Source organism: Lissotriton helveticus, chromosome 9 (genome assembly GCF_964261635.1).
Source record: "Lissotriton helveticus chromosome 9, aLisHel1.1, whole genome shotgun sequence".
NCBI lineage: Eukaryota > Metazoa > Chordata > Amphibia > Caudata > Salamandridae > Lissotriton > Lissotriton helveticus.
The window spans coordinates 1,058,290,628-1,058,313,428 of NC_136070.1; the positions used below are offsets into that span (position 1 = coordinate 1,058,290,628).

The 22,801-nt window shown below is 44.4% G+C and overlaps 1 protein-coding gene and 1 long non-coding RNA gene across 5 annotated transcripts in view; one reads left to right on the plus strand and one right to left on the minus strand.

Moving 5' to 3' along the window:
* LOC144782193 (uncharacterized) overlaps positions 1 to 16,130 on the plus strand; it is a 32,746-nt gene extending 16,616 nt beyond the window's left edge. Inside the window, exon 3 of one of the 2 annotated variants that reach the window (XR_013601118.1) lies at positions 16,037 to 16,130. This is a non-coding gene — a long non-coding RNA (uncharacterized LOC144782193). Of the gene's footprint in view, positions 1 to 12,814; positions 12,919 to 16,036 lie in introns of those variants that run through there. The other variant, XR_013601117.1, reaches the window with a different exon arrangement.
* The window catches only part of HRH1 (histamine receptor H1), a 558,032-nt gene continuing 545,552 nt past the window's right edge, over positions 10,322 to 22,801 (minus strand). For 2 of the 3 annotated variants that reach the window (XM_078661413.1, XM_078661412.1), the window contains one exon: positions 10,322 to 17,239. In XM_078661413.1, coding sequence (XP_078517539.1) covers positions 15,702 to 17,216 — 1,515 coding nt within the window. In that variant the 5' untranslated portion in view covers positions 17,217 to 17,239 and the 3' untranslated portion in view covers positions 10,322 to 15,701. Of the gene's footprint in view, positions 17,240 to 22,075; positions 22,182 to 22,801 lie in introns of those variants that run through there. The other variant, XR_013601116.1, reaches the window with a different exon arrangement.

Here is a 22,801-nt window from a genome sequence, read left to right on the forward strand (position 1 = left end):
ATTGCCGCCCTAAGTGCGCTGGGGATGCCCAGACGTGGGTCCCAGGCACTCCACACCACTTGGAGTCAAGCTAGCCGGGCTGAAGAGAGGTGTTACCTCGAAACCGGTCCGGTCCTCGGATGCTTGATTCCGTTCTGGGAAGGACATGGCTTTTGTAGTTCGGACTGGACTGTTCCCATGGGGCAACAGGGTCAGAGCTGATTTGCATATCGCCATTGTCTAACCCAGGGTGGTGTGGAGTGCAAAAAAACGATGGATTTGGGCCCAGATCTTTTGACTGGGGGAGTGTGTGACATTGATCCACATTCAGTCCATCACTTGTTGTTTTTGCAATTGCCGCCCTAAGTGCGCTGGGGATGCCCAGACGTGGGTCCCAGGCACTCCACACCACTTGGAGTCAAGCTAGCCGGGCTGAAGAGAGGTGTTACCTCGAAACCGGTCCGGTCCTCGGATGCTTGATTCCGTTCTGGGAAGGACATGGCTTTTGTAGTTCGGACTGGACTGTTCCCATGGGGCAACAGGGTCAGAGCTGATTTGCATATCGCCATTGTCTAACCCAGGGTGGTGTGGAGTGCAAAAAAACGATGGATTTGGGCCCAGATCTTTTGACTGGGGGAGTGTGTGACATTGATCCACATTCAGTCCATCACTTGTTGTTTTTGCAATTGCCGCCCTAAGTGCGCTGGGGATGCCCAGACGTGGGTCCCAGGCACTCCACACCACTTGGAGTCAAGCTAGCCGGGCTGAAGAGAGGTGTTACCTCGAAACCGGTCCGGTCCTCGGATGCTTGATTCCGTTCTGGGAAGGACATGGCTTTTGTAGTTCGGACTGGACTGTTCCCATGGGGCAACAGGGTCAGAGCTGATTTGCATATCGCCATTGTCTAACCCAGGGTGGTGTGGAGTGCAAAAAAACGATGGATTTGGGCCCAGATCTTTTGACGGGGGGAGTGTGTGACATTGATCCACATTCAGTCCATCACTTGTTGTTGTTGCAATTGCCGCCCTAAGTGCGCTGGGGATGCCCAGACGTGGGTCCCAGGCACTCCACACCACTTGGAGTCAAGCTAGCCGGGCTGAAGAGAGGTGTTACCTCGAAACCGGTCCGGTCCTCGGATGCTTGATTCCGTTCTGGGAAGGACATGGCTTTTGTAGTTCGGACTGGACTGTTCCCATGGGGCAACAGGGTCAGAGCTGATTTGCATATCGCCATTGTCTAACCCAGGGTGGTGTGGAGTGCAAAAAAACGATGGATTTGGGCCCAGATCTTTTGACTGGGGGAGTGTGTGACATTGATCCACATTCAGTCCATCACTTGTTGTTTTTGCAATTGCCGCCCTAAGTGCGCTGGGGATGCCCAGACGTGGGTCCCAGGCACTCCACACCACTTGGAGTCAAGCTAGCCGGGCTGAAGAGAGGTGTTACCTCGAAACCGGTCCGGTCCTCGGATGCTTGATTCCGTTCTGGGAAGGACATGGCTTTTGTAGTTCGGACTGGACTGTTCCCATGGGGCAACAGGGTCAGAGCTGATTTGCATATCGCCATTGTCTAACCCAGGGTGGTGTGGAGTGCAAAAAAACGATGGATTTGGGCCCAGATCTTTTGACTGGGGGAGTGTGTGACATTGATCCACATTCAGTCCATCACTTGTTGTTGTTGCAATTGCCGCCCTAAGTGCGCTGGGGATGCCCAGACGTGGGTCCCAGGCACTCCACACCACTTGGAGTCAAGCTAGCCGGGCTGAAGAGAGGTGTTACCTCGAAACCGGTCCGGTCCTCGGATGCTTGATTCCGTTCTGGGAAGGACATGGCTTTTGTAGTTCGGACTGGACTGTTCCCATGGGGCAACAGGGTCAGAGCTGATTTGCATATCGCCATTGTCTAACCCAGGGTGGTGTGGAGTGCAAAAAAACGATGGATTTGGGCCCAGATCTTTTGACTGGGGGAGTGTGTGACATTGATCCACATTCAGTCCATCACTTGTTGTTTTTGCAATTGCCGCCCTAAGTGCGCTGGGGATGCCCAGACGTGGGTCCCAGGCACTCCACACCACTTGGAGTCAAGCTAGCCGGGCTGAAGAGAGGTGTTACCTCGAAACCGGTCCGGTCCTCGGATGCTTGATTCCGTTCTGGGAAGGACATGGCTTTTGTAGTTCGGACTGGACTGTTCCCATGGGGCAACAGGGTCAGAGCTGATTTGCATATCGCCATTGTCTAACCCAGGGTGGTGTGGAGTGCAAAAAAACGATGGATTTGGGCCCAGATCTTTTGACTGGGGGAGTGTGTGACATTGATCCACATTCAGTCCATCACTTGTTGTTTTTGCAATTGCCGCCCTAAGTGCGCTGGGGATGCCCAGACGTGGGTCCCAGGCACTCCACACCACTTGGAGTCAAGCTAGCCGGGCTGAAGAGAGGTGTTACCTCGAAACCGGTCCGGTCCTCGGATGCTTGATTCCGTTCTGGGAAGGACATGGCTTTTGTAGTTCGGACTGGACTGTTCCCATGGGGCAACAGGGTCAGAGCTGATTTGCATATCGCCATTGTCTAACCCAGGGTGGTGTGGAGTGCAAAAAAACGATGGATTTGGGCCCAGATCTTTTGACTGGGGGAGTGTGTGACATTGATCCACATTCAGTCCATCACTTGTTGTTTTTGCAATTGCCGCCCTAAGTGCGCTGGGGATGCCCAGACGTGGGTCCCAGGCACTCCACACCACTTGGAGTCAAGCTAGCCGGGCTGAAGAGAGGTGTTACCTCGAAACCGGTCCGGTCCTCGGATGCTTGATTCCGTTCTGGGAAGGACATGGCTTTTGTAGTTCGGACTGGACTGTTCCCATGGGGCAACAGGGTCAGAGCTGATTTGCATATCGCCATTGTCTAACCCAGGGTGGTGTGGAGTGCAAAAAAACGATGGATTTGGGCCCAGATCTTTTGACTGGGGGAGTGTGTGACATTGATCCACATTCAGTCCATCACTTGTTGTTTTTGCAATTGCCGCCCTAAGTGCGCTGGGGATGCCCAGACGTGGGTCCCAGGCACTCCACACCACTTGGAGTCAAGCTAGCCGGGCTGAAGAGAGGTGTTACCTCGAAACCGGTCCGGTCCTCGGATGCTTGATTCCGTTCTGGGAAGGACATGGCTTTTGTAGTTCGGACTGGACTGTTCCCATGGGGCAACAGGGTCAGAGCTGATTTGCATATCGCCATTGTCTAACCCAGGGTGGTGTGGAGTGCAAAAAAACGATGGATTTGGGCCCAGATCTTTTGACTGGGGGAGTGTGTGACATTGATCCACATTCAGTCCATCACTTGTTGTTGTTGCAATTGCCGCCCTAAGTGCGCTGGGGATGCCCAGACGTGGGTCCCAGGCACTCCACACCACTTGGAGTCAAGCTAGCCGGGCTGAAGAGAGGTGTTACCTCGAAACCGGTCCGGTCCTCGGATGCTTGATTCCGTTCTGGGAAGGACATGGCTTTTGTAGTTCGGACTGGACTGTTTCCATGGGGCAACAGGGTCAGAGCTGATTTGCATATCGCCATTGTCTAACCCAGGGTGGTGTGGAGTGCAAAAAAACGATGGATTTGGGCCCAGATCTTTTGACTGGGGGAGTGTGTGACATTGATCCACATTCAGTCCATCACTTGTTGTTTTTGCAATTGCCGCCCTAAGTGCGCTGGGGATGCCCAGACGTGGGTCCCAGGCACTCCACACCACTTGGAGTCAAGCTAGCCGGGCTGAAGAGAGGTGTTACCTCGAAACCGGTCCGGTCCTCGGATGCTTGATTCCGTTCTGGGAAGGACATGGCTTTTGTAGTTCGGACTGGACTGTTCCCATGGGGCAACAGGGTCAGAGCTGATTTGCATATCGCCATTGTCTAACCCAGGGTGGTGTGGAGTGCAAAAAAACGATGGATTTGGGCCCAGATCTTTTGACTGGGGGAGTGTGTGACATTGATCCACATTCAGTCCATCACTTGTTGTTTTTGCAATTGCCGCCCTAAGTGCGCTGGGGATGCCCAGACGTGGGTCCCAGGCACTCCACACCACTTGGAGTCAAGCTAGCCGGGCTGAAGAGAGGTGTTACCTCGAAACCGGTCCGGTCCTCGGATGCTTGATTCCGTTCTGGGAAGGACATGGCTTTTGTAGTTCGGACTGGACTGTTCCCATGGGGCAACAGGGTCAGAGCTGATTTGCATATCGCCATTGTCTAACCCAGGGTGGTGTGGAGTGCAAAAAAACGATGGATTTGGGCCCAGATCTTTTGACTGGGGGAGTGTGTGACATTGATCCACATTCAGTCCATCACTTGTTGTTGTTGCAATTGCCGCCCTAAGTGCGCTGGGGATGCCCAGACGTGGGTCCCAGGCACTCCACACCACTTGGAGTCAAGCTAGCCGGGATGAAGAGAGGTGTTACCTCGAAACCGGTCCGGTCCTCGGATGCTTGATTCCGTTCTGGGAAGGACATGGCTTTTGTAGTTCGGACTGGACTGTTCCCATGGGGCAACAGGGTCAGAGCTGATTTGCATATCGCCATTGTCTAACCCAGGGTGGTGTGGAGTGCAAAAAAACGATGGATTTGGGCCCAGATCTTTTGACTGGGGGAGTGTGTGACATTGATCCACATTCAGTCCATCACTTGTTGTTTTTGCAATTGCCGCCCTAAGTGCGCTGGGGATGCCCAGACGTGGGTCCCAGGCACTCCACACCACTTGGAGTCAAGCTAGCCGGGCTGAAGAGAGGTGTTACCTCGAAACCGGTCCGGTCCTCGGATGCTTGATTCCGTTCTGGGAAGGACATGGCTTTTGTAGTTCGGACTGGACTGTTCCCATGGGGCAACAGGGTCAGAGCTGATTTGCATATCGCCATTGTCTAACCCAGGGTGGTGTGGAGTGCAAAAAAACGATGGATTTGGGCCCAGATCTTTTGACTGGGGGAGTGTGTGACATTGATCCACATTCAGTCCATCACTTGTTGTTTTTGCAATTGCCGCCCTAAGTGCGCTGGGGATGCCCAGACGTGGGTCCCAGGCACTCCACACCACTTGGAGTCAAGCTAGCCGGGCTGAAGAGAGGTGTTACCTCGAAACCGGTCCGGTCCTCGGATGCTTGATTCCGTTCTGGGAAGGACATGGCTTTTGTAGTTCGGACTGGACTGTTCCCATGGGGCAACAGGGTCAGAGCTGATTTGCATATCGCCATTGTCTAACCCAGGGTGGTGTGGAGTGCAAAAAAACGATGGATTTGGGCCCAGATCTTTTGACTGGGGGAGTGTGTGACATTGATCCACATTCAGTCCATCACTTGTTGTTGTTGCAATTGCCGCCCTAAGTGCGCTGGGGATGCCCAGACGTGGGTCCCAGGCACTCCACACCACTTGGAGTCAAGCTAGCCGGGCTGAAGAGAGGTGTTACCTCGAAACCGGTCCGGTCCTCGGATGCTTGATTCCGTTCTGGGAAGGACATGGCTTTTGTAGTTCGGACTGGACTGTTCCCATGGGGCAACAGGGTCAGAGCTGATTTGCATATCGCCATTGTCTAACCCAGGGTGGTGTGGAGTGCAAAAAAACGATGGATTTGGGCCGAGATCTTTTGACTGGGGGAGTGTGTGACATTGATCCACATTCAGTCCATCACTTGTTGTTTTTGCAATTGCCGCCCTAAGTGCGCTGGGGATGCCCAAACGTGGGTCCCAGGCACTCCACACCACTTGGAGTCAAGCTAGCCGGGCTGAAGAGAGGTGTTACCTCGAAACCGGTCCGGTCCTCGGATACTTGATTCCGTTCTGGGAAGGACATGGCTTTTGTAGTTCGGACTGGACTGTTCCCATGGGGCAACAGGGTCAGAGCTGATTTGCATATCGCCATTGTCTAACCCAGGGTGGTGTGGAGTGCAAAAAAACGATGGATTTGGGCCCAGATCTTTTGACTGGGGGAGTGTGTGACATTGATCCACATTCAGTCCATCACTTGTTGTTTTTGCAATTGCCGCCCTAAGTGCGCTGGGGATGCCCAGACGTGGGTCCCAGGCACTCCACACCACTTGGAGTCAAGCTAGCCGGGCTGAAGAGAGGTGTTACCTCGAAACCGGTCCGGTCCTCGGATGCTTGATTCCGTTCTGGGAAGGACATGGCTTTTGTAGTTCGGACTGGACTGTTCCCATGGGGCAACAGGGTCAGAGCTGATTTGCATATCGCCAAGATTTGCAAATCTACAAGATTTCACTCAGTCACTTTTAGGCCAATGCTGCGTCAAAACCCTGCGCCTGCTTGAAGCAGGCGTAAGGCTTGAGGCAGCATTGAAAGAATAGGACCCCCCAGGGCATTGCTGGAGCTGCGTCGTGCTTGTGACGCAGCTCCAGCAATGCGCCACCTTTACGGCATAGATGCGTGACGCATCTGTGCCGTTTTGGCCCCATGGTGCGCCACATTGTAAATGCGGCGCATCATGGGTGACGGAGCTGCGGCGCACAATTACTGGCACATCCCTGCTAAGTTGCAGGGATGCGCCAGTAATTGTACATCTGCCCCCCAATTCTTAACAATATCCACAAGAAAGACGTTTATGACAGCTGCTTAAAGGTTGTGTGACATTTTTCTGAACATGTTGTAGGGATTTCTTTGCTCAATTTAAAAACAACGAAGGCAGAACTGGGTATAAGTACTGGGACTCGGACCCCACCAAATCAGACACTTCTGGACCTATAAAAAACCTCTGCCAGAAGAACTGCTATGCAGCTACAAGGATTGACACTCTGCTGCCCTGCTGCCTACTTCTCCCTGACCCTGCTGAGGGAGAGTTGGACTCTGCCCTGTAACTAAAGTGATCTCCAACGGCTTGTTAGCTTGCCTTCTGTTGCTTGAGACTCAGGGCTATGAAAGTCTCTACCCTGCTCCTGTGTCTGGTTCACTGGAAGTGGACCCAAATACTTGCACCAGAGAAATCAACACATTTCCACTCTGCTTGGAACAGAGCCGGCACATTGACCTTGTTGCGGGAGTAGAATCGGTGCATCACACTCTGAACTAACGCACCGCCTCCAGAACCCGATGCATCGGAACCGCGCATCACCGCCGCAGCAGTGATTGAGATTGACGCATCCCCTCGACTGCATGGAGAAACCTGACCCATCGCATCAGAAGAAATGCCTCTCGGCTTTGGTGCTTTGTCTCCGGAACCAATGCATCTCCAACACTGCAGGATCAACATTAATGCATCGCTTGACTGCGCGCACCCTGCATCTCGCTGTTACGACCACAATCAAGTTACTGTGTTCACTGAGCCTGCGTGGCTCTTCCCTCCCAGCCAGTGCTCAATCGCAGTGGGCTTGACCTGGTGACTTTGCCCTGCTCTAGTGTGACCAGATAACCCCACAGGCACTTATTGCTTCTAAGCACTAGAAACACTTTTATTCTTTAAAAAGTCATATCTCAACTTCTACTTATTGGATCTTTGTCGTTTTGGTCTTCATTTATGTATAAAATTATTGTCTATTTTACTAAACCAGTGTGAAGTATTTTTGTGGTGTTTTCATTGTGTTACTGTGTGTGTATGTGTTGCACAAATACTTTACACTATGACTCTTTAGATAAGCCTGAATGCTGTATTTCAAACTACCAGAGGAAGAGCACGGGTTATCTTTTAGCGTGTATATAGCTTACCCTGACTAGGATTGGGGTCTCCTTGGACAGGGTGCATTCCTCTGCCAACCAGAAACCCAATTTCTAACAATATCCGTTAGAGAGAAGTTTATGACCACTGCTTAAAGGTCCTGTGACATTTTTTGAACAGTATTCTAGGGATTCCTTGCTCCTAAATATTTAAAAACTCTGTGATTTTTGGATAATGTCATTTTATTTATCATTTCACCTCTTTTCCTGGGCTGATTTCTTTGTTTTGCTAGTGTTGGTGGTGAACGTAAAGTTTGAAACAGAATTCGCCTCTCCCTGTCTGGAACTGAGACATTTCCATCTATGCTTCCAAGAAAAATCTACATCACTGACAAACAAAACTCACGTTTTACAGTAGTGCGTTAAAATTACTGACTTTAACGTACAAAGCACAAAAAACATGCCACCTCGAACTAGAACTGAGCCTCAAATGTAAAACAAAGGGGCATATTTACAAGGAAGTGGCAGAGTGCAGCGTTGGTCTCCTTGGCTTAACACCGCGCTCCGCCACTTCTGAAACGCAAGGATGCATCGTACTTACAAGAATACAGTGCAGCCTTGTGTTTCCCCCTGCACTGGCACTAATTTATCTGCCTAGCGCCAACATAGGCACCGTTGCACCATAGAGCAAGGGTGCCTACATTTAGGGGAATGATTGTTTATGTGCAGGAGGTGTCCCTTCCTGCACATAATCAATCTGATATGGCGTTTTGAAATTTCTATGTGTGCTGCACAACACAGCACACATGGAAACAGCAAAAACTAGGAGAAATTAAACATTTCTCCTCGTTGCCCCAGGGTAAGACCATGTGTCCCTGGTCTTAATGTTTGCCCTGCCCCATATTTACACCACCCTTGTAAATACAGGGCAGCGTCAAAAGCAATGGGTGTTGCAGTGGAACGCCCACCATAACACCCACTGCCCACCCCTTTCACGCTAAGTATAGCGTGAAAGGGTGCCTTATTCACAAGGCGTTGTTAAGCCACATTAAATGGCTTAACGCCGCCTTGTGTATAAAGCGAAGCCCCCATCGCCACAACAACATCAAGAAAAAAGAAGTTGTGGTGGCGATAGGGGCTTGTAAATATGCCTGAAAGAGTATATATTTTATGGTCAATTTGAAGGGTTTTCGAGCTAGCTGGGTGTTTTACTGGAATAGTTGTCACTTTTACCAGTTCAGTGTGTTTACAGTACCCCCTGTAAATATTTCTATGTATGTCCAACACATAGCACTTATTAACAGAAAATCAAGAACACACACACAGCAACACAAAAGAGAAAGAATGTTCCTAAAACATATTTGTCGATAACCTGGAAGGCAAATTCAGAGCCATAAACCTATATCACTAGGTCCTACTACTACAATGTTTACAAGCATTATAGGCTGCATCATGACCTTTGGCATCTCCATATCGAACTTCTACTTGTTGTGAATGTTGCTGTTGAGCCTCCAGCTTTTCCTTGTTATGTCTGAATGAAAAAGTTCTGTGTGGCCCAAAAATCCCTTTGGCAGCTTCCAAATAATTACATTAACCAATTGCATTGCTGCCGTATGAGTATTTCTAAGGTTAAATACAATAACCCTACTCTGAAGAATTCACAGAATAAACAAACCCTGGAGGACGAAGGCCAAAGCTTCGCACTGTAAAACACTGGGTATTGATTTTGTTTAAAGATTTTGTCTGATGTTCCCCATTAATGAAAGCTTGATTTACTGACGTTCCACAGCACATTTCTTACATCCTGTATATATATATGTATGTATGCATATGGTATTTCTGTAGAGCAAACCTAGGAAAAGACCGAGGAGTGCTGTATAGGGTCAAAGACAAGCATAAACTCAACAAGTAACAGTAGTGGTAGCTGGGTTGTAGATGGTTAATACTTTGTACTCTAGTGTTCTCTAAAGAGGTTAGTCTTCAACTTTTTTTTTTAACTGGAGCAGCTCTGCGCTGGTCTTGATGGATACAGGGATGTAGTTCCAGCTCCTGGATGCACTGATGGAAAAGGCCTGCTACCTTTTCTTTTTTACACTTATAAGTTAGCAGTCTGATGATGTCCTGGATATGGGTGTCCATAGAATCGTGGTAGATTAGTTATCAGAACTTAATACATTAAGATTTGCTCTCAGCATTAGGATAGTTTTGATAACTTGCCAAACATTTGAGTATGATATAAGTGAACTTTATGGGGGTCACCTATTCATTCTCTACTCACTAGTTCTGTGTATATATGTATGTAGAGGGTCTTTCTATACAGCGAACCTAGCCAAAAAACAGCTGAGCACTGTATGAGGTCAAAGACAAGCATTAAATCAATAAGAGATAGGAGAAGGTGCTCTCGTTGCGGATGCTTTATTACGATGTAGTGTTCTTTATAGAGGTGCGTCTTCAACTCTTCCCCAAATTGGACCAGTGTTGGGGAACTCATGATGTCCTAATTGGCAGTAGCTTCTGTAATTCATGGACTTCTATGGAGGAATAATTTGCCACATTATATACATTTAAAGGAAACTCAGGTCACATGCCTGTCAAAAAGGTTATTTTGCAATGCTGGTCAAATTGACAGAGCACTTATCTTATTGGAACTTGAAAGGGAGAGGCGGTTACAGTATTATTGATTTATACATAGAAAACACACCAAAAATGCTACCTCAAACCAGATCCGAGCCTCGGGTGTAAAAAAACAATATTTATTTCATGTTGAATTTGCAAGCTAGCTGGGTACTTTATAGAGTTACAGTTACTGTTACCAGTTCAGCGTGTTTACAGTACCTGATGTATGTGTATGTATGTATGCATCCAACAGACAATACTTATTCACAGAAAATCAAGAAGACACAGACAGCACCACAAAAGAGAAAGAGTGTTCATAAAACATATTCATCTATAACCTTGACGACAAATTCAGAGCCATAAACGTATGCCACTAGAGCCTACTAGTGCAATGTTTACTGGCCTTACAGTCTTCATTATGACCACTGGCGGCTCCATTTCGAACTTCTGCTTGTTGTAAATGTTCCTGTTGAACCTCCAGATTGTTATGTTTAAATGAAAAGGTTTTATGTGGCTCAGAAATCACTTTGGCAGCTTCCAAATAATTACATTAACCAGGTGCATGCCTATGTTTTGGTGCTTTATAAGTAATTCTAAGGATAAATAAAATAACCCTACTCTGAAGAATTCACAGAATAATGATAAGCCTTGTGAGACTATGAACAAAGATAAGCACTATAAAACACTGTTTAATGATTTTCTTTAAAGATTTAGTCTGATGTCCCCACTAATGGCAACTTGATTTACAGATGCTCCAGCCTACCACAACACATCTCTTTCATTCTGTATATATGTGTGTATGCATGTGGTATTTCTGTAACATGAACGTAGCCAAATGGCAGAGGAGCGCTATATACGGTTAAAGACAAGCATAACGTCAATGAGTAATAGGAGAGGTAGCTGGGTTGTGGATGGTTAATACTTGTATTCTAGTGTTCTCCAAAAAGGTTAGTCTTCAACATTTTCCAAAAGTGGAGCAGCTTTGGGCCACTCCTAATGGGTACAAGAAAATGTTGTTCCAGATCCTGGCTGTATTGAAGGAAAAGGCCTGTTACCATTTTTTATAGGTATTAGTTTACATTCTGATGATGTCCTAGCTGTGGGTGTCCAGAGAATCCTGGGAGATTTATCAGAACTTTTGTCCACAGAATTAGGATCGTTTTGAAAATCTGTTAATAATACCAACTTTGACCACATGTTTTAATTAGGAAAATGTTATAATTGAACTTCATGGGGGTCACCTATTTCTATGTATATGTGTATGTGTATGCAGATGGTATTTCTATACGGTTAATATAGCCAAAAAGCAGCTGAGCACTGTATAAGGCCAAAGACAACCATAATGTCAATGAGAGATAGAAGAGGTTGCTGGGATGTGAACAGTTTATTATGATGTAGTGTTCTTTAACCCCTTCCATGGGCGTGTGCAGAGGACGGCCGGGGGCCGTCCGAACCACGCCATAAATCACCCGCACCGCGGCAGAATTTTCGCCGCGGTCAATGGGTTAAAGAGGTGCATCTTCAACTCTTCCCTAAATTAGAGCAGTGTTGGAGCACTCCTGATTTCCAAATTAGCAACAGCTTATCGAAATCACAGACTTCTATAGGGCAATGTTTGCTACTTTCCATACGTTTAATGTTAAGACCTGTAAAAAAAGTTTTGCTCCAATGCTGGTAAAATTTACACGGCACTAATCCTCTTATATATGAAAGAAAGAGGCAACTATAGTATTTGTGGTCATTTCTGCTGGAATTAGTTTTCAATGAAGTTGTCAATGTCTCGGAATACTTCAGAGTGAAGGCAATCGCCAGTGATCTCACAAAGCTAGGCAAACGTGTTTGGTGTCATGTCCAAGAGCCTACATTCCATTAGGGATTAGTGACATGACTGCTGCTGTTATCTTTGAATATGTGACACTCTCTCTCGTAGCCTTATGCTCAGTGTTTGCCTGCTAAACCTGGTCTCGGTGGCTCAGCTGTAAACCTAAAATCAACGTAATTATTATCTACAAAAGCCATGTATGAAATATGTACAGCTTGACTATATCACTCTGTAGGCAATTCAAACTGGTTTCAGAGACTCCCATGGGTTATTACAAGGTCAAAATATAAACTACACACATATATCGTGACCATAATATCGACACCAAAATATTATCAGAATGGAGTTGATAATAGTGAATCTACACTGACCAGGATGTTATTTCAGGAGATGCTATCATGATTACAATCATTCTGTGAGTGAGCATTTCAGGAGTCAATAACGTGACAACCTTTCCATCTCACACTATTATTCAAAACTTTAGATATATTGACCAACCTTTTCTGTGCTACATGGTTCAGATTTTGTTGTAGGCTTCAAATAACATTCAATAAAAAACATAACATCGGTTGCAGTGGAACATCATAGTGTCACGAAAAGAAAAACAGAAGGGCTGACGTTCTCCTTTTTGAACAAAAATAGCTTTTGGCTTGCCAGACCACCCATAGTCTGAAATTGAGATGCAAACTCCATTATATTGTTTTTACCAGTATCTGCTATTCAAAGCAATTTGGCATGTTCTTTTTAAAAAGATTTCTTTTCTTTACTCTGCAGGAATTCAGGTAATCTCTAAAATCATCGTTCTGAAACATGAAGATCTTGCTGTTAATAATTGTATAAATGAGCTGCTGCTTATGAGAGCACTTAACGATGACACCTACAATGAATATAACTTGAATTGACTCCAAATGCTGTGTGACATTTTAAATATTAGTTGAAAATTCTAATATTTTTTGCCTAGAGAATTACATGCTCATTTGTTAACCCTTGCTCAAAAGCAATTTATATTTTTATATCAATGTATCCATCTCTCTCATTAAGTTAGAAATTGTGTGAACAGAGCTTTTTTCGATTTCTTTAATGTGAAAGGGCATCAATACTTGAGTATTTGAATAGGCTGACTCCAAATTTACGCAGACTCGAATTCTTTTAGGATTAAACCGGCAGAATCATTCATCTCTATTTTACATCATGAATAATAAGGCGAAGAAAAACAAGTGTAATGAATAACAGGATTATTACATATTATTAATTGAGACAAGTTTGAACATTGTTGACATTCTAATTGATATTGAAGTTTAATCCAGCAGGCACTGTAAATTGAAATTGTGTGTATTGTAAAGCGCACTGCTACCGGCACCGCAGGCCTCGTAGCACTATAGACCGCTGGGGAACCCGTCCTGGCTTTCCCTGTGAGATAGTCCCTCCTGGGAGTCTCCAAGGTGAAACCAGGCATCCCCGGAGTTTGTGAGGGGCCGTTGTGGAGATGAGGCAAGCTTAATGCCCAGAGTTGCCGAGTGTGTTCCCTGGTTAGAGTAGGCACCGAGGCAAGAATTATCGAGTCCACTGATCCTGGTCCAAGACCCTGCCGCGTCGGGAATCGAACCCTGGTCCCGGGCCATCCTCTGCTCTCGGGTCTGCCGCCTCTAACCAGTGAGCCACACCACTCCACTGTATTTACCTAAAGAAGAACATTAACCACTTGCTGAACAGTAAGCTACTGATTACTTGAGGGCTCATATTGATAACCTCTCCTACAGTGGGCACCAAAAATTAGCATAGTCATTTATGGATCATGAATTACATTTACATTCACAGAACTGTATGTGGGTGAGAAGGATAAACAAGTCTTCCCAGAGCATGTGCGTGACATTCAAAGAAAATAACTGATGTCAAACAACAATATATGAATTCCTAAAATGTTGTTTTCCTCCTGAAGATGAAATGCCACATAACACAGAGCAGAGGAGGTCATGCATTTCACGTTAACTTTTCAGTGTTTAAAAATCAGCGACAAATGGTAACAGATACCTTTTATGTTAGAGCTCATAAATGTAGAATATCAGCCCAACACATCATTGTGCCATACAGGTCTTTTTATGCTATTCTGTGCTAAGAGACGTCTTTGCAGTAATTTGTTACACAATCTGTTTCTTCAAGATTATCAGTTTGACTGTATTTCTCCCAAATTCTGGATTGGTTTGCTGTTTTAATGAGTGTTTAGGGCTTGCTCTTTTGTTATGGCGAGCCTCTTTTTCCGATGTGCAAGCACTAGCACTTAATGCCCCTCACAGTTCTATGTAAATGGACTGGGATTACACTTTCAGCGACTCTCTATCGTCATTAGGAGTTGAATACCACGGGGCTGGAGAAGATAATACCCAAACACAGACAGTTTCTAACCTTTTTCTGTCTACACCGCTCTTAAAAAAATTCCTAATATAATTCACAGATAGGCATTTTAATCTTAGCTAAATTGGCTCCTTAGAATACCCACATTAGGATATGATGTCTCTTTAAAGCACTAGACCATTTTATTGTGTGTACAACATTGTTCATCCTTAAAATATGTGTGATATTTACATGTTTTAAATTGGAATATGCTGTGCTTTGTGATAGTTTATTCCTGACAATGTGTGATTGTTATTTCAAATGTTCAAATGTAGAGAGTTAACACAATATAATGAATTCCATGTAGGCCAATGTATGTTTTCTGTTATCACGTCTTGCTTATAATGAATTTGTTTCCAAGGACTGTGAGCATATGATTATGGATCATCCGACAATTATAGACATTTCCATGTGCCCGTATGAGATACAAACATGCAGGGAAAATCCATTGATTAGAGAGGGCTGATTAGCATGCAAAATGTAATTAATATTTTAGTATAATCGTCAAAATGGCCACAACATAAAGTCGGTCTGTATGATGATCCCAATCTCTTGATTGACTGAAGTTCATTAATTTGTAAACATATGCATGTTTGGTTGCTCTCCAGCAATATAAATAAAGCCATAGAGTGAATGGTTCAATCTGATTGAGTCGTTCACATTTCCTTAGTTGACATATAACACAAACATTTAATATGCTAACTGCAAATATTGCATTTCACTATTCTCATTAGCCCAAAAAATGATTATGAAGTACATTCTTGACATACAAAGACGAAAGTGCAAAAGAGTTGTTGTAATATCCATTTTGTTCTTGGGGACTTCTTTCTCTGCCTATGTTTGGCCCTTTCAATCACTATGTCACCCTTTGTCCTCTTTTCAGACATTTTTCACTGTTTTCAGCTTTCTCAGCAATTGTTAACTTTACCCCAAATGATGAGGGGATGCTTTCTTCTCCAACACAGTTGAAATACAGCTTGTTTTCCAGAATACAGATTTCTTGTAGTTCAACTAACGTAGTGTTCATTCTATCACATAACACTCTGGTCCTGTTTTGAAGCAGGCAATTCATGGTCATTGTTTCAAATAAACATTCAGTGTAAACATGCTGCACCCATATTTTGATCTACTCAGTCACAACAAAAATACTCTGTTTCTGACTTTTCATCATTCCAGAATGAATAATCTCCAAAACATTTGACATTTTTGGTAAGTTTGGAAACCAGATATGCATTTGTAAAGAACAACCCAGATTACAATGCTCTGTTTACTAACTGATGTGAAATATCTTCTTGAAGGTCTTCTTAAAGTTCTCATTGCAAAGGGGATAGATAAATGGGTTTAAAGTGGAATTAATGTAACCAAGCCAAATCGTAAACATGTGGAAGTTGTGATTGCTGCAATTTTGGCAAAAAGCTATGACCATAAAGAACACGAAGTACGGAATCCAACACAGCATAAATGCCGCCATTATGAATCCCAACTGCTTTGCAGCTTTCCTCTCCCTATTGAGGTGTAGCCCCTGAATGTTCTGCTTGGAGTGAGATCGTATTGTCTTCCAGGTGTATTTCAAGTAATTTAAACTGGATGTGCTCTTTATTTCAGTTTTTGACTCTACCTCTGCAGTGCAAGCAGAATCTCTCTTACACAGGACCGTGTCCGCGAACGTGGCCTCATCAGACGAACCAGACAACTCAAGTTCCTCGTTTTGTGAAACAGGTTCCTTCTCTTTCAGCTTTGCCTTCCTGACGGCTACAAATTTCCTGCTTCCCTTCCTGACTCCTGGATGTTCTTGGACAATAGTAAGGGGAAAGCATCGCAGCTTCACAACCTCACTTCTGCTTCCTTTGACCAGTTCTGGAGTTTGTTCACAGCCCCTCTGATGAGGACTGTTTTTCATACTCGAATGTGGAAACGGACTAGGTGCAAAGCTACCATTGTCTGCAAAGCTAGAGTGTGCAGCAGCATGATTTCCCTCTCTGTCCTGCTTTTTGTTGTAGACGTGCTGCTGCTCCCGAAGTCTGCTGCAACGCACCAGTTTTGTGTCACAGACAGAGTGGAAAGAACCATTAATGAGCTCTCGGTGTTGGTAATGCTCTCTGACTGCCTTATAGATTTTAGTATAGAACCACAACATCAGTATAGATGGAACATAGAAATTCACAATGGCCGTCAGCACTTTAAACCAGGTCACGCTGTGAAATTCAGTTTCACACACGTGTGGCGGCACGTCTCTTACTCCACCATTGGCAAACACGTGCCACCCCAGGATGGGTATGATCCATGTTAGAGAAAGAATCCAGGCTCCGGAAATCATCACAGCGGCCCTGGTCTTAGTTCGGTACTTCAGATATTTTAGTGGTTGCTCCACAGAACGATAGCGATCAACACACAAAATAAAGAGGCTGAAGATAGAGGCGGTACTGGCAACATAATCCATGGACAGCCAAAACAAGCATGCAGGCCTCCCGAGAATCCATTTGTCTGTTAGTAGGTACACAATGTTGAGTGGCATGACAGCAGCACCCACCATGAGATCCGCCACAGACAGACTCACAATGTACAGGTTTCCAACGGTGTGAAGCTTGCGCTCCAGTTTTACAGCATACAGGACCAGAACATTCATGACAACGGTGATCAGAGAAATGCTCCCGAGGGCAAGGCCGAGAGTAGCCGAATGTACTTCCGTGGTGTTTTCTGGAGAGGTCACATTTGCTTTCGGCATACTTCCGGGAACGCCTCCTGCAGATTTAGAAGACGTTTTCAGCTCTTGAACATTCATCATGCCTTAATTTTATGTTGGGAAGTCTGTAAAAGAAAACAAATAGCATTTGGTTAGTTAAGGAAACGCGGTAAGGCTAGAGCAGCACACACACAAACCTGAAAAATTATAGGCCCAAAAAATTAAGCAGGTTACAAAAATGAATAAACATGTCAAGTTAATTTGCAAGATATAAATATAAATGAATGTTTGCATTTTAAGTCATCTTGAAGTCTTGTAGCTTTTTGCGGTGCCGAGTAACAGCGCTACACAACCCTGCAAAGGCACCATGATTGCACTGCGTAGAAAGAACAAATTAGAGTTTAAATCAGATTATTATCCGCTAAATGGTTTTGTGTTGATTGGAAGGGAAATATGTAATTGCAGTGTGTCTTTTGACGTTATATTGTGCATGCAAACAAGTTAACAGCATGCACATTTCTTTTTTTGTGATAAAAGCATATTAATATTCACAAAACAAAAGTGAGTACGTTTAATTTTAGTTGATGCCTAGTTTTAGCTCCTGCTTCGATTTAATTCTAATTTCAAAACAAACCACTGTTTTAAATATCTTTCATTTGGAGAAGGCATGGAATCAGGAGCGGCTGGTATGCTGGAGAAACAGGAGGGGAGTGGGAGGCACTAGTGGGCGCAGGGGGGAAATAAAAAAAAAGGACCTTCATCCGGTTGCGTCCCGCTCCTCTTCACCGCTTCAGGAAGGCACACGCTCAATCCTGAAGCCAGCCGCGGCCGGAGGTGGGAGTACCTGCCGGGCGGTGATGTGGGGAGTGGGAGGGGCAGGGTTTGGGGTAGTAATGTATGGATTACGGAGTTTAACAGGTAAGTAAACATATAAATAAATAAAACAAATTTCGTTGCGCGCACTGCATCGCATTTGGTGATGCAGTGCACGCAACAAAATTTGTTTTATTTATTTATATGTTTACTTACCTGTTAAACTCCGTAATCCATACATTACTACCCCCCACCCTGCCCCTCCCCCTGCCAACGTCACCCACAGGTACTCCTACCACCGGCCACGGCTGCCTGAAGCTGCTCTCGCACGAGAGCAGCTTCGGGATTGGCCTCAGCACCCTCAATTTGCACTCCAGGACATACTGTGAGTCTGTGCCTGCTCTGTCCAACCCAGCTGCGTTGCTGGGTTGGAGAAAGCTTTCACTGCGCTTGATGGTTTGGCCGGCCTGAGACAGCCGTCCAAACAATCATGCGCAGTAATGGGAGTGCACTAACACTCCCCTCAGTGCCTGTCACTACTAGGCCCTGCCCCCAAGACTCGTCAGGAAAAAAAAACCAAACAAGTGTTTTATATTTCTTTGCCTGACGTTTTAGGGGGTGCGACACTCCGCCGCCATAGCGAAGAAGCCGCCGCTGACTGGAATGCATACAAAATTGCATCAACAGGAAACAGCCTATCTTTTGCTCAACCACAAAAAGAACTGGAAATTATAAAAGCATAGTAAATGCAATGTATAAACAATTCCAGTGTAGCACTAAGGATTGGAGTAATTACTGGTTATCTTCATTACTCTGATTCCCTTACTTCATCGACCCTCTCCCCAAAACAACTTGTCACCACTGCCGTCTTCTTTTATTGTATTACTTTCTGTATTTCTATTGTTGAGCTCTTCTTTTTCCTTCTGGTTTGTGTACTTTCAGCCAGCAGTTATAATAATAGAAGGGAGGGAGTGAAAAATTAGGGCTGTGACGAGGAAGACCAAGAATCGGAGTAACATATTTATTCCATAATATGTAAAATAACACTGTCCCAATCGATAATACGAAAAAAGAATTCAGATTAGCAATTGGGCTGCCTTACACACACCTTTCAAAGAAACATGTTGCGTTTTCGTCCATGTCGCTACCTTTGCCCGCGTGAATGTACTCCCTATCCTTTCAGGTAAAGGAGCCTGCATGACTTGGAAGCCTCCTTCATTGCCATCGTTAAGACTCAGTGTTGACAGTGTTCTCTTTTTCCCCTTTTGCTGACAAACCAAATGCAACAGAGAAGCAGATTTCAGAAAAAAAGTCTGTTCTCTCCAAGTAGATTGACAAATCTCCTGTGCAAATCTAGTGTATGTAAATCTTTTTCGTATTCATTTGCGGGATTGCGATAGAAAACACGTAATCAATATAATGATCTGCATGAATTTTGGAAGCAAAGAATATCTGGTTTGAATGCAATCTAATGTGAATAAAACTTGGTAAACATTGCTCTTCAAAGCAAATCTCCCAATTCTCCCCTACTTCATGCCTGTGCAATTGCTACCATTTTTGTATATTATTATAAGATAGTGGTACAGAATGTAAGGGTTCTAAGGGACTGACTTGTAAATCTGGTAATACTAATGATGAATCCCATCCTACAACAGGTGAATGAACCATGGGTCTGCGATTTTCAAAACCATTCAAAAGTCATTTTGCCAATTTAGCCATTTCGGAAATACTTAACAACATTTCTCGGTATGCTCCAGTGGCTACTACCTGAGAACGTAAAGTTGCTGTGGAAAGACCAAACAAGGAGCCTGTTGTCATAAAACCTAGTATTTCAAAGATAAAAGCTGTTCGTAGATGAGACCTAAAACAATTTTTTATTAGAGCAAGTAGCATTCACAACATATTAGGAATGAATGAAAATGTAACTGTAAACTTTGTTATCTTGACATATAGCATGGTCTAGCTGGAGAGCCACTGTAAAGCTCTTGGTACTGGAACAATATACTCCTGTCAGGCAAATTCTATTGTCAACAGAGCTGATGCACTTTGTACCAACTGCATATGATGTAAAGTCTGTCTTGATTCTGCCAAGTAGATGGCGTCATGTTAGTCCAGATGAGACTAGATGAGGTCATTGATCATCTGTACACAAAACTCCTGCTTGATGTAAGACAGTATCTTCCTAAGTGTTGTCAACTGTAGAAAACAGAGTATTTGCCACTTTGGGCATTTGGGTGCCTAGAGACTGATTTGAATCCATATAGATCCAGTTCTGGACTGACTTTGCTAATGTGTGACCCTTGATATGTGTCCCATCCGTATTGTACAGAATAGAGCAGTCTGAGGAAGAGTTAACCAACTTGCTTTTGAATAGATTACGTTTAAACGAATTATCATATTTCCACCACTGTGAGTAGGACACACCGCTGATGTAGCTCAAAAGTGTTCTAGGTGCCATTGGAATATATATAAAATATGGCTTGCATTAAATGTAAGAAATGTGCCAGAGGCATCATCTAGCCCTGAGGAACACCATAACTGAGATCCTGGGTTGCTCTGTAGAATCGAGAAAGAGTTACAGTTTGTTTTCTATTTTTGAGAAATGATTTGAGTAACTGATAAACTGTACCATTTAAACTGACTGTCAGTAGCCTTGAGAATGTAATTAAAAATAAAATCAAGGTATTAAAAGCCATGGGCTTCTTCAAATAGACCAGGTCCCTCAGGCCACCCCCTCAACACAAACGAACCACTACGATGCCTAGGATAGCATACATTTTATCAAAAAAGTCCATGATATGTCGAGAACGAGCCACCATTATGCAAGATAATATCAAGAATGTCACCAAGAATTAATGCTATTGGTCGTGGACTGTACCCTGACCCTTAAACTGCAATTGGTAACCATGGGTATCTGGGGAGAGCAGACAGTGGACTGATTCTTTCTCTTCTTTCGCAACATGGCTTTAATGGTATCCAGGAGCGATATAGTGCAGTATTGGAGGAAGGAGGGCAATATTAGGCCTACAATATCTAAATGGATCTTGAACATGAATTGATGCATGCAGGCAGAGGAGGTGTTATATCAAGCAAGGGGGTGCCCATGTAAATTTGAGAAGAGAAGGTGTGGGGACCATAGAAGGAGATCAGAATGGACTTCTAGCCTGACAAGGTATCTTAAGAGGTCAAGGTGGAAGGCAGCCGTGAGACCACGTCTGACAGCGGGATACTGGAAGGGTGCTGGGGGAAAGGCGTTGGAATAGATCAGGTACGCTGAGGTGGGGCACAGTAGAGGGGAGTGGGGGCGCCACGGGTGTACATGCTGCAAGGGTATTGTTAGTATAGTTGTACTTTGTTTCAAAAAGATTTTTAAAAAAAAGAATGACTGCAGTTTTTTATGGATGGCCCACTGTTTTGCCAGGTATACCCAGAAAATTACCAAGAATGCCCAAAATATGCCATGGATTGACAACTATAATGGCAGTCATAATGTCACTTTGAATGGCCACCATATGCCAAGAATGGCAACTATTATAGGAGATTTAGCTAGTAGTCAACAACAATGCTCACATTTATTCATTGATAGACCAATATTTTGCCAAGGAAAGCCACAATCTCACCAAGTCTAATAACACTGTTGTTTGCTTACCAACATACCTTGGATTTTTACTCATTGTCTCACTTATTGGTTTGGTTGTGGTTGTTGCTCACATTGGGTTCACTTTGCCCTTGCAATGTTCTAATATTAATTTTAAGATGTGATTTATGATGTTAATAAATTCACATTTTTAAAGTGGAAACCTATGCTCTGGATTGTCACGCTATCATATTACAGTAATCTTGCTGTGTCATCCAACAATTCTTTGAAAAATGAAGTCTATGTGATTAATTGTGATTGTAGGATCACAACAGTGCCAGTCTTCCTGCCAGCCCCCTCCTGCAGCTATTGACACACACACATACACAGACAACCACTCACACGGGCATGGGCACACTCACATATGCAATGTACACTCATCTAGGCACACATTTATTTGCACATGCTCAGACATACGTCACTCACAACCCCATCTCATCTTCTCTTCCTCACTAACCTCTCTGCCGAGTGCAGTGATCCTGGTTACCAGTGACTCAATGGTTTGCAATAGTTTCCTTCCTGCTCTGGAGCACCTTTGCGTGCAGATGACAATGGCAGCTGATGGTGGGATCTGGGAACAGTGGATTGTGGTGTCATGGAGCAGCAGTAGGTCTAAACTGAGGTGGAAAAGTATGATATCAAGCTGGATGAAACCAATCAGTACCCGGTCATTCAAGAACATCAGTGGCGTTGGCTAAAGTGCAAACAAAAATTGGTATTTGCTATACTTGGAGTGACATCATAATTATGTCCCATAACAGCTCGATCTCACATCTGATACTGAAACAAGTAATATTTGAGAATGCATACCCTCTGTCACAGCTTAATATAGGAGACAAAAGAGCAGACTTTTGACATGTGCCTGGAGTCTATTGGTCACTATTCTTTAATTACTGTGAAAAATATATAGAGAATGAGGAATCGCTAATATTTACAATATCAAGTTTCATCTGCTTCAATAAAACTTTTATTATAGTACCAACATTGAGAATTAGGTTTAAAGTAAGACTGTGCTGTTTATCAATTAATCATGTTATTAGACTAGCTAGTAAGAACAAAGGAGAGCGTTGTGTCTGACTCAGAGAACTGTTTTCATTCTTCCACTTACCCTTCAAGACTCACAATCTTCAGTGTGAACACAGTTTGAAGGGCCAGGGTGTTAGGTACTGTCCACAATCGTACCTAATTAGATAAGTATAAATACTATTCTGATGCTTACTTTTAACCCCAGATTCCT